The sequence below is a fragment of the Myotis daubentonii genome, chromosome 11, assembly GCF_963259705.1.
Source record: "Myotis daubentonii chromosome 11, mMyoDau2.1, whole genome shotgun sequence".
In the NCBI taxonomy this organism is placed as follows: domain Eukaryota; kingdom Metazoa; phylum Chordata; class Mammalia; order Chiroptera; family Vespertilionidae; genus Myotis; species Myotis daubentonii.
Window position 1 is genome coordinate 78,012,402 of NC_081850.1, and position 12,518 is coordinate 78,024,919.

Genomic DNA, 12,518 nt, shown 5'->3' on the forward strand with positions numbered 1-12,518 from the left:
TATTTTATAGAGAGGAAGGGAGAGAGATAGAGAGTTAGAAACATCGATGAGAGAGAAACATCAATCAGCTGCCTCCTGCACATCTCCTACTGGGGATATGCCCGCAACCCAGGTACATGCCCTTGACCGGAATCGAACCTGGGACCTTTCAGTCCACAAGCCGACGCTCTATCCACTGAGCCAAACCGGTTTCGGCTTCTTTTTTTTTTTTAAAAAAAGAGAGATGACAGTCCACAAGATAGCATATGGTCTCACCTTTTTTGTTTGTTTGAATTATTTGATATTAGACAAGCTAGAGTCTCATAAAATGATGCTATGATATACATATGAGTGAATCCTACAGTAATACCTTTTCAATATTTCTGCTTCTAGAGAGTGGAAAGTCTAAAAGAAGTACAGAGAATTCAAAGGTAAGAACTAAGCACCCATTTGTGCTCAGCTTTTTTGTTTGTATATGTGTGCATGTATGGATCTCTTTTTAAACATACACATACACAGGTACATTCATATACATGCCTAATGTACAGGGAGCTGCCTTCTGTTTGGAGACATAATGTTGGCACACTGAAACAACTTAACAGTGAAATTGGGTGCTGCATTGTACAGCACTTAAGTGCTAAAGGGCCAGATAGTGGGTGGAGAGGGAAGCGAGCTATCTGGAGAACCCTCTGGAAGGAAGTTTCACCAGGGTTTGAAGTTTGCTGGATTTGTTTGGGGAAGAAGAGATGGAATGGGATGAAGACTGTCATAAGCAAAGACTGGAAGTGGAAATGAGCATAGCAGGTGCTGAGCACTGGCCTGTTTGAAGTAAAAGGTACATATTTGGGAGCAGAGAGAGGGATCTTAGGTAATACAGAGCTGGCTGCATATGCTGCTCCTGCCGTAGACAGCTGTCTCACGAGATCCACTGTCACGGTGTCACAGTGCTGGTGTTCGGGTCACCCTTATTTCACTTACTGTTGGCCCCATTGTGCTAGTGTCGTGGTGCTGGCCATTCAGATACGCCAAAGAGGAGCTTCCTTTACGTGAAGAGGTGAACATTCTTGACTTAATAAGGAAAGAGAAAAAAAAAGCCGTGGGGAGGTTGCTAAGATCTACAGTAAGAATGAACCTGTCTTGGAAACTGCCTACTTTATAAATTAAACTTTCTCATCGGTATGGGTGTATAGGAAAAGGCATAAACATAGTATATTTGGGGTTTGGTGCTATCTGCAGGTTCAGGCACCCCCTGGGGGTCTTGGAATGTATCCCCTGCAGATCAGGAGGGAGGACCATATTTAAAATGGCAATTTGATACGTTTTGGTTTATGTGTACACTGTGAAGCTATCACCACAATAAAGTTAGTGAACATTACCCATCACCCCAAAAGTGTTTCCTGCCCGTTGCCATGCTCCTGTCCCCTGGCAACCACTGCTTTGTCCCCGTAGATTAGTTTCACAAAACTGCGCAGATGGGTTATGCGGTGCGTGCTCTTTTGTGTTCTTTCACTCAGCGTAAGTATTCTCAGTTCATCGTGTGTTGCATGTCAGTAGTTCTTTTCATTACTTCATCCACTGGACCAATGGCAACCTGTTACTCACTTGAAATCGGGAGTGGAGTCCAGGGATGGTCAGGGTGTGACCTGGGTTGGCACCCTAGGTCTTGCTGAAGCTTTAGTAGTAGAGAAGTGCTCCAGCAGGAAGTTGGGGGGCGGGGTGAGGAGTGGGGTTAGTGAAGAGGCAGAAGACAGCTGAGTAGAGGCAGTGGGTGAGGAAGAACCAACATTCTCTGTGCAAGGGGATTTCAGACATCGAAAGGATGGTGGATGTTATTTTTAGGAAGCTTTTAAAGGTCTGCAAATGTAGGCTTTCAGAAAAACGTGTTTAAGTCTTTATGTTTATGTTTATTAGCTTGCTTTTCCTGCCAGTGTCCTAAAGCAGGTTGTTATGTCTTTCTAGGCAATGGAAGAGAAATCCTTTTCTGTTCGTAATAATGGCAGGGCACTTTCATTTCGGGTATGTATCTTCTTTGAGTAAAGCTTGATCTCTACCATGTAAAGAGTGAATTTTTAAAAGCAAAAGCATTTTGAATTTAGGAATAATTAGGCATGCTATGTATCAGTCACTTGAATACAGTAGCTCTCTTCATAACAAACCTACAGGGTGGATATTATCACCCGCCGCGTAGCAAATAAGTCTCTAAGAAGGAATAACTTCACGAATGTCCAATATGAGTGTTAAGGCCCAGATTCCAACCCAGTTCTGCCTGGCTGTCCCCACAACTCTGCCTCTAATCCTACGCCGACTCCCATTCTGAGTGCTCCAGGAGGACCGTGGGTGATCCTTTAGGGTGATGATGTAATTTTAGATGAGTTCGCTGAGACTCAGAGGCCATGAGTGACCCGCAACGCTGTCACCATCATTAACTGCATGTGAGTGTTTGTGGCGGCATCACAGCCCATGTATGTGGTAGGAGGTTGGACTGGATCTCAGCACCAGCTTACTAGCTGGTGACCTTGGACAACACTTCACTTTGGCTCCTCGCTCTTTAATCATCTAAGAATGAAAAACAGTGGGACCGTCTCATAGGGTTGCTAGGCAGATCATTTTTTTAAAGTGCTCTGTAAAGCGCTATGCAAATAACCTTTATTATTACTTTGTAAAAGTCACTGCCTCTTTCCTAGCCCGTTTTCATTAATTGAGGTATAATTTGCTTACAGTGAGTGCACAGGTCTTGAGTGTACAGCTCAATCAGTGTTGACAAATGCAGGCGGCCATGTAATCCACTCTGCCAGATGCTCTGCTTTTATCACCGTGGAAGTCCCCCACCCCTGCATCCTCTGTTCTGGTTTATAGCGGCTTATATTGCCTAACAATTTTTATATGTTAAGTTTAGTAGCCATTGGTATTAATAGCTAACTGAGAGCTTGTGGAGTAGCCACCTCCAAATCCTCCACAGCTTTCGGCTGTCTCAGAGGGAAAGCCCAAGTCCTTCCACTTGTCTGCAAACCCACAGGTCGGCCGCTGTCATTTCTATCCTCTGCTCCTGTTCCCTGCCCCTCCCCTCCCCTTGCTAACTCTGCTCCAGGCACACGGCCACCTTGCTGCTCCTAGGAAAGATGAAGCCTCAGGCTCTGCTTTAACTGTCCCCACTGGGAGGAACACTTGTCCCTTGGAACCCTTTTGATTAATTTCTTTCTCCTTCAAGTCTTTCAAACACCTCTGTCTCAGCAAAGCTTCCCCAGTCACCGTGTTTTAAATGCAGCCACTCCCCTTCGCCCTCCCCACTCCGTTCTTTTCCCTTCGCACTTCTTGTTTCCAACTTGCTGTAACTACTTACTATGTTTGTCAGTCTCTCCCTGTAGAAGGTAACCATATGGCAGGGATTTTCTGTTTTATTACTGATGTATATGAAATTCCTAACCTTGGACCTGGCCTCTAATAGGCTCTCCATCAGTAATTATGGACATGAATGAATGAATGCCAGGCATTGTGCTAAATACTTTTATGTTATCATTATCTCAGTTCATCCTCCCAACAACTCTATGAAGTAGGTACTGTTATTATTCCCCTTTTACAGATGAGGAAACTGAGTCTCAGAGAGGTTAAGTAACTTGCCTAAGGGGAGGACTCAAACCCAGGTTTTTCTGACTCCAAGGCCCATGTGTTTAACCACTTTGCTTTACTGCCTCCTTAAGAAAATACAAAAGGTACTTTTCTCTCTTTTTTCCCTCACTTTAAAATGCTTGTTCATAAAATAAGTGTTTGAATGTTTTTGTAAAAAGCCTTTAAAAAGTAATTCAAAAGGAAAGCATATCGGATGTATACATTGTCAGTTACTAATGCGTGTGTCAGGTGAGTGTCAGGGCAAAGCAGCGGACACTGCTGATGAGAACATGGGTGGAAATGGCCAGTTTGTAGGGTCCCCGGGAAGCATAAAACAGGCAGTTCCGGGCTGCTTGCCTTTTGTCCGCTTCCCCTCTCCTTGCAAAGGAGTCGTAGGTGACTCCTTCCTGTTCTCCTGCCCAGTGTTCTCCCCGTTTTGCCCAGTGAAGTCACCTGAACCTTTCTGCTCCATCCGCAGAACAAGGATGATCGTTCATCCCCAGAGCAGGAAAGCGACTGTCGGAGCTTATTCCAACTCTAAAATGGACATTTTTGCTTTATTTTTGTTTTCTCCTTAAGGGTCAAGTGCCAACTCTGATCTCTTTAATAATTATATTGATTTTTTAAAATATTTCTTAACTTCATCTGAGTCTTTGAGAACTAGGAAGTTAATATGTTTAGAAACATTTTCTATTCTGGCTACCTGTGTGGACTAAAATACATGTCCGATGTTTACAAGAATGAGTTTGGGACGTGGTTTAACAATTTCAACTTGAATATTCTTGGCCTTTTATTTCCAGCTTCTTCTCAGGTGTCTCTTTTTCCTCCCCGCCTGTTAAATTGTAAGGTATAGTATATATACAAGAGAGTGTTAGTACCTATATTGGTGATGAATACAAATAGTTGTAAGTAATCACCGTTGTAACCATCACTGGGACAAGAGATGGAATCATGCTAGTACCTCACAAACTCCATATCCTTCCCAACTCCAGAGTAACCCCGATTGTGAAGAAAATGTTATAATCATGTCCTCACCTTCCTTTATAGTTTACCATCTGTATATGTAGCCCTAAGCCACATAATTTAGGCTTATAGAAAAATTCTCTAGGATAGACTCAGGAGTTACTTCTATGATCTTACATACATGTATGATTTCTTTTGATTTACTTTAAACTTCATTTGGACACATGAAATATAAGAAAAACATGTCTGAATATAGAAAATGTAGCATTTATTACTGTTGCTTAAAACCACAGGTGTAAATTTTAATGAGGGAAATTGTTTTGTTTTTAAAGATTTGTAATTGGTTTTTAGAGAGAGCAGAAGGAACAGGGACAGAAACATCAGTGTGAAAGAAAACATTACCAGCTGCCTCCTATAGATTCCCTACCCAAAATTGAGCCCACAACTCTGGCATGTGCCCTGACCGGGAATCGAACTGGCAACCCTTCAGTGCATGGGATGACGCCCAACCAACTGAGCCACATCAGCCAGGGTGGAATATTGGTTCCTTACCTTGTCAAGTATTAAATGAACCTCCTTCAGTTGTCAGGAGTATTTTTACCTAAATAATACGTTGGCTTGAAAACTAGATAACTGCATCTTCTAAGGTTGCCTTGGAAGACTTCTGCCAAAATCCATCACCAATGGATAGATGTGTGGTAAGGCAAGGATAGTAAAACGTTCATTGTGGAATCTAGGTAGTGGGTATATAGGTATTTGCTGTATAATTTTGTCAACTTTTCTGTTAGCTTGAAAGTTGCTATAACAACTTTGGGAGGGAATCATAGGACAAGAAAACATCTTTAAATTCTGCTCTGGGAGAATTTGATTTCTTGAAGCTATCTTTTTTTCTATTCATAGTATTCATGATTTCTTTCTAAGACTTAAAAATTTAGCTGAGGATTTGGGTACCCTTTGATTTTTTTCTCCTTCACTTTTCAGTTTTCCTTTAACATCAGCACCAATGAGCAGGAAGGCCTCTACAGTCTTTATTTGCATAAATGCACTGGACCTAAAATGCAGTCTAATGACAAGTTTTCATTCAACCTTGATGTGAGTACCATATGGAAACTGTTCCACATGAGTTTTGTCAGCCGTGTAATATGGAAGACATTTATCTATAATAATAAAAGCCTAGTATGCAAATCAACCAAACAGCAGAACGACCATCTGAATGACCTTCCGGACAACCACGCTATGTATGACATGCACTGGCAGCAGGCCAGCCAAGGCGGGTGCCAGGCCACCCTCTGTGGGGTGATCGATGGGAGGCTCCACAATTGATCACCCCAAAGAGGGAGGCCCAGGCTACCCAGCCAGTGGCACTGCGGCAGGTGGGTGGGACCTCCCTCTGCGGGGCAATCGATCTGGGGGCCCCAAGATCGACCGCCCCACAGAGGGAGGCCCAGGCCAGCCAAACAATCGTATCCCATGCTTGTTGCCCGCAGAGGGAGGCGACTGGTGGCAGGGGGGAAGGGGGGGCCAGTGTGCAGTGCCGCAAAGGTGGCAAGCAGTGGTGGGGGCGGGGCCAGCTGCCAGCAGCCAGGGGAAGGAAAGTCCCGATAGGCCCTGATTACCGGCCAGGCCTAGGGACCCTACCTGAGTGGATTGCGAGAGGGCGCAGGCCCGGCTGAGGGACATCCCCTCTCCCCCACTCCTGTGTATGAATTTCGTGCACTGGGCCTCTAGTTTCTCTATAAGAATAGATCTTAAGACCACTTAAGCAAAGTAAAAGAAAAGTGTGGCCAGTGGGCAGGAACTTTAGCAGAGGATTCATAAACAAGGACTATAAAGCAATTGGGTGTGTTTACATTTCAGCCAGTGCACTAAGAATGTGTTTGTTCTCTACTGGTATTCACTCTTAAGCTTAAGTTAAACAGCTAAGATTACAAAGTGCTGGATGTGAAATGATCTGTTCCTGAAAAGTAAAAATAAATTTCATGTTGGTTTCAGATTGAGATCACGGAGAAGAATCCTGAGAGCTATCTCTCTGCAGGAGAAATCCCTCTCCCTAAGTTATACATTTCTATGGCCTTTTTCTTTTTCCTTTCTGGGACCATCTGGATTCACATCCTTCGAAAACGACGGTAAAATACTACTTCCTTAAGTCCTTCAGCTTCGAGTGGGTTGGTATTTGTACAATTTCACCTTTGCTGGCTTCTGCACCTGGGCAGGATTGGCACCGGCCATTTTGTTCTCTTCAAAGGGCATCTTCCCTGAAACGTAGGACGCTGCAGGAGCTTTGCATACCTTGGTGTTTGCTCACTTCCCATTGTTTTGCTTAAAAGGCAAATCCAGAGATTTCAATAATATACAAGCAAAATAAAATGTATATAAGCTGAGCGTTTCCATAGTGAAGAGATCACAGTGCAGCACTCCACGTGAACACATTGGTCCCAGTCAGGGCCTCTTTGTTCTTGAGAACAGGTGAGGGACAGGGACCCACTGCCTGGCCGAGAGCATGAATTACCACTTCGTACAGAGGCCTCAGCTCAGAGCTGGGCTGGGAGAGCTGCTGACCTTCCGATACTGACCTGGGCTTGTCACTGGAGAAATCCTCTTCAAAGCCCATCTGCCTGGCTGTTGGCCTTTCTGCCGAAACCCCTGTGGCTTTCACTTCCTGTGCTTGGCTCTTGAGGAGACCAGCTGCAAGCTGCATGTAGGTGGAGCTAATGTTTAATTCTGTCTCTCCCCCAAAATTGAGAAGCAAAATATAATTTTCAGTTAAAGGATACAATTTTGTTATAGGATAAGGCCCATAAGCTAAGTAAATGATGGCGTGTGGATATGGCATTGCAGTATGGGTTAAGGTAAATTTATATAATAATCAAGGACCCCAAATACCTCTCTGGAGCGTTGGGGCAGACATTGATGCCTCTGACATCTCTTGCGGCCTGTGTGCTGGACATGCTCAGCGGGGAGCAGCTGTAACACCCTGCCACCGCCAGACGGAACGAGCTTTTTGTTTACCTGGGAAGGACCCCACCTAGTCACTTGGACTAGACGATCAGCAGCCGTGAATAAGATGACAAGAATCCTATGAAGTTAGGCCATAGAAGGGTTTTGTTTTGTTTAAAGAAAGTTTTGCCTTTGCTTTAATTAGAAAAGTGAGAAATGGGAGCAAGAGCTGATTGCCAGTGTGAACGCTGTTGCCGCCTGTGTGCCTGCTTCGCGCTCGGTCCTTTCCCTCAGCTGTGAAACTGGCAGTGAGTCCTGCGCCGGCTTCCTCCGAGAGCTGAGCTCTGGAGATTTATATGCAGGAGGGGTTTGCACATCAGGCTGCTCTGCAGATGTGAGGCACATGGGAGGTGCTTTCATTCCCTTTACTTAGTGATACAACAGTCATGGGCACTGGTTCACTTGAATCATAAAAACTGGCAGCAGTTTTAAATGTGTGGTAAATGAGGCTGACCTGCTTTGTACATGTTTTAAGCTTCTTATTGAAGTATAGTATACATACAAAATGTATGATTTCCGCCCCCCACCCCATCCTCTTATTTCCCTGGGAGTCTTACAGCGGGTCGGGTCATGTGAAGTTGGAAATTTAAGTCATGGAAAGGATGTGACTCCGTGGCTGCCGCTGCCTTTCAGAGGCTTGCAGCCCCTCCCACTGGAAGGAGTTGAGAGATCTCTGCCTGGGTTTATTGAGGCCTTGACAGGGGAAGCGAGAGCCATGGGCAGTCAGCTACAGAGCTGGGACTGGAACCCAGATGTCCTGCTGTGTATACATGGCTCCTCTCAGCTCTGTGCTGTCTGCCTTGGGCCCAGAGCCCCGGGGCAGTGGAGGGAAGCTGGTCGTTTTGAGTCAGGCACCTGGTGGTGGTTATTTTAGCTAATGTTCCACAGCTCCTTGAGGTAGGCAGGTGTAGCCCCATTTTTAGAAGAGGTTACTGAGGTTTAGAGGGATGAAGGTCATCGGAATAGAACCAGTATTGGAGCCAGTTCTGTGTGGCTTTGGAGCCTGTGTTCTTTCTATCACATCACGGCCCCAGGCGGGAGGCAGGGAGGTTTTAACTAGGACTGCTAGCTAGTCGAGGTTGCTGGGGGGTGGGGGTGGGGTGGGGGGATGGCGGGGGCGGGGTGACTGGGCAGTTTTGCCTTGTGGTAAATCTAATTGCTATTCACAGTGACAAACTACTCTGGCCTTGACTTCCTTTTTGACTTTTGGGCACTGGGACAGGAAATTACCGGAGAGGAAATCATTCTGGAAACAGCATGTGTCAGTTCAGGGCACACCCTCCTTATCATCCTTGCAAGGCCCTCTCCTTCGTTTCCCTTCATTTCCTATCCCTTCTCTCATTCCTTCCCAACCACTCAAAAGTGTTTATTATGTGTTTTCTGATATTCGTGCACTTTTATAAATTAGTAATGTTTATTCATGTTGCATGTATTTTTTTAAATTTTTTTTTATATTTTATTGATTTTTTACAGAGAGGAAGGGAGAGGAATAGGGAGTTAGAAACATCGATGAGAGAGAAACATCTATCAGCTGCCCCCTGCATACTCCCCACTGGGGATGTGCCTGCAACCAAGGTACATACATGCCCTTGACCGGAATCGAACCTGGGACCCTTCAGCCCGCAGGCGGATGCTCTATCCACTGAGCCAAACCGGTTAGGGCAATGTTGCATGTATTTTTAATTTATGTAAACTATACTATCTATGGATATTATTATTAGCATTTTTCACATGGTGATATCTGTTCTGTTGATTTTTTTTGTCTGATGTCCCACTGTCCACATTTTGTACTGCTGTGGCTTTGCCGAGTGTCTTGATACCCGAGTTGGAGTTTCCCGTGGCTCTTACTGAAGTCTGTGTTCTTTAATAGACTTAACTTTTTCTCCAGAATGGTCTTGTGTGTCCTATTGGTTAAGTCCTGGGGGAGGTGGGGGAGGGTAGTGGAACGTGGTGCTCAGCAGCCCAAAGGTGGACAGGCACCTGAGTGAGCCTGGGGGTGGGGTGGAAGTGGGTGCTTTATCCCACTGGCCTGGGGTGTTGGGCAGGTTCCAGCCTTGAAGGGGAGCGAAGAGGGCACAGCCCTCCTTGTCACCTGGCGCTGAACCGCCTCCGCGGGGCTGCACATTTCCCGGTGAGCTGTAGCTCCTCCCCTCTGTTCACTGGGGTTTCAGTGTCCGCAGATCCATCCAGTCCACTTCCTGTGGCCTTCCCCAATGGTTTCTGGGGAGAAAGCCTGTTCTGATTTCTGTTTCGCGGTCTCAGACTCTTCAGGCTCCCGTGCATGACTCAGTTCCATTTGCAGTGCGGGCTTCGGGGGTAGAGGTGCCTCTGGGCTCCTTCAAGGCCTGTTCTGCAACAGAAAGGACTTTTTAAAAAGGCTTCACGTTTGGGGTTTGCTTAGATTACATTACTGCCTTCTTATAAAAACGTCTGATGCCCGAGGCTTCAAGCTGTCGTGTGGGAGAATGGAATATTTCTTTCATTCTTTTCTCTCTGTTTTTATAGGAACGATGTATTTAAAATTCACTGGTTGATGGCGGCCCTCCCTTTCACCAAGTCTCTTTCTTTGGTCTTCCATGCAGTACGTATGGGTATTTTGGGGTCATTTATGAAATGATGTTCAATGCTGTATGATCAGGAAAATCAGTCTGGGGAAAGGGATAGATCCGTGGGAAACCAAAGGGAAAGAACGCCTTTCTCAGGAAGCCTCTGACGGGAGGGGGCGGCTGGTCATGGGCGTAAAGCATCAGAGCCTGGAGTACCAGACGCAGGCACCGTCTGATAGCAGCGCAGGCCCGGAGTTTCCCTCGGACACAGGCTTGTTTTCATTTCTTTGGGTGGGTGGGTGGGTGGGTGGGTTGGGTCATTTCTTGAGATGAGACTGCCACCTGCTGAAGTGTGTCCACAGCTCCCTCTTCCAGACCTTCCCCGTGCTCCCATTTGATTGCAAGTCCAGTGTTGGCACTCTTATTTGAGAGAAAATCGATGCTCTACCCACAGGCATAACATTGAACTGAGCTTTGACTATTTTGCCCCGATGCTGATGCCATGAGCCTGCCCCTGAGAGTAAGGTCACAGCTCCCCAGTGTGTAGGCCTACGAGGCACCCGCAGGTGACAGTCTCCACATGTGCACTACCTACTGCTGCACTTACAACGCCGTCAGGGAAAAGTAGCAATAGCCACTTAGTCTGAAGAGAGGACAGGTATCTGGGTAATTTTTTATTTGGATCTGAGCTGATTTTTTTTTTTTTTTTTTGAACCATGTAGATGAGTGATGGGATCCTTGAGTGACTGTAATATCCAGGTAGCCGAGTATGATAGGATGAAAGATGTGTAAGACACGTGTGTCCCCTTTGTGAGTTCTGCCAGGAGCATGTCAGTGCACTTCTGAAACGTGCCCCTTTAATTAAAATGAGATGCTGGCTTCAGGTAGCTCTAAATTCACAGACTTTCTTCCCCCCCAAAAAAACAGTTTTCTAAGCTGGGTGATTCCATGTAGGTTTTTACTGAGTGACTGGGTGGTGAGAGGTAAAGTTCTCGGGTGGGACACTGAGAAGACCTGTGGCATTTGGACCATGGAGATTGCAAAGAAGAGATGAGGCAGCCATTTCCCCGGGGGAATCACCTGCCTCAAGAGAGGGACCCAGGCTGAGCGTTAGTGACACTGAAACGTGTCAGTTTCTCAAGCTGGTTGACATTGTTCGCGCACTCATGTGCTTTATTGTGAATTGACAAGTGAGTCACTGGACACTTTATCATGAGGTCTCTGTGGATTTCCGTTTGACTGCACTGGGCGGGGGCCGGCCATTGCCCTTTCTGAAATGCCGTTCGCTTGCAGATCGACTACCACTACATCTCCTCCCAGGGCTACCCCATGGAAGGCTGGGCTGTCGTGTACTACATCACTCACCTGTAAGTGTGCAGGGTGACTCGTAACGTACTCATACCGGGACGTGACATATCAGGTGTTGGGGAAGAGACCTGGCTCAGGTTGACTGGCCCGCCCTCCTGTGCAGCCTGGCTGGGTTCCTGCCATGCCAAAGGGGTGTGGTGGACGGGTAGCTGTCCACACTTGAGAACTCGGGGCTGTTGCGGGCCCCTGGGAGGGGGCTGCTCAGGTGGTGGGCTGCATAGCTAACTATTTGTGTGCGGAAGACTTGCTCACTTAAGACGAACTTCCTGGATTTGGCCACCTGTCTTTTGCAAGAAGCACGTGAAACCATAGCATGAGCTGTGGAGTCTAACTTGCAGGGTGGGACTCCAAAGAGACCCATTTGTGTCTGTGACATTTTTCTTTTTCAGTTTGAAAGGGGCCCTGCTGTTCATCACCATCGCGCTCATTGGCACTGGCTGGGCTTTCATCAAGCATATCCTTTCCGATAAAGACAAAAAGATCTTCATGATTGTCATCCCACTCCAGGTGAGGGACGCTCCTCCGCTGTGCTGCTCTGTCCCCCACTTAGCCGCTCCAGGCCTTTCTGGGAGCGGGGGTGGCCCACACAGAAACGCCAGCTTCCCCATGGGGGGTTCGGTTTCTGAATGTGGACAGGCCTAGGCCTCAGGCCACGGCACTGGGAGATGTTTGACTGTCAGTCATCTTTAACCAGCACATGGACATCTGTCCCTTAGTAGAGGGCTGCTGAAAAGTTAGGGGACCTGCTGGCTTCTCTTCCTCACCCGTGTGTCCTGTAACCAAATGGGCCTCTTAGCAGAGGAACTCAGTACATAGCGATTTTGTTAAATTATTATTATTTTTTTAAAATATATTTTATTGATTTTTTACAGAGAGGAAGGGAGAGAGATAGAGTTAGAAACATCGATGAGAGAGAAACATCGATTAGCTGCCTCCTGCACATCTCCCACTGGGGATGTGCCCGCAACCAAGGTACATGCCCTTGACCAGAATCGAACCCGGGACCCTTGAGTCCACAGGCCGACGCTCTATCCACTGAGCCAAACCGGTTTCGGCATG

General features: G+C 46.5%; 1 protein-coding gene across 3 annotated transcripts in view; it reads left to right on the forward strand.

The window, feature by feature from the left end:
• GPR107 (G protein-coupled receptor 107) overlaps positions 1–12,518 on the forward strand; it is a 54,740-nt gene that overhangs the window by 16,831 nt on the left and 25,391 nt on the right. For all 3 annotated transcript variants that reach the window (XM_059658326.1, XM_059658327.1, XM_059658325.1), the window contains exons 6-12: positions 373–410; positions 1,939–1,995; positions 5,530–5,640; positions 6,541–6,674; positions 10,051–10,126; positions 11,385–11,458; positions 11,849–11,966. In XM_059658326.1, the coding sequence (XP_059514309.1) occupies positions 373–410; positions 1,939–1,995; positions 5,530–5,640; positions 6,541–6,674; positions 10,051–10,126; positions 11,385–11,458; positions 11,849–11,966 (608 nt within the window). The remainder of the gene's footprint in view (positions 1–372; positions 411–1,938; positions 1,996–5,529; positions 5,641–6,540; positions 6,675–10,050; positions 10,127–11,384; positions 11,459–11,848; positions 11,967–12,518) is intronic.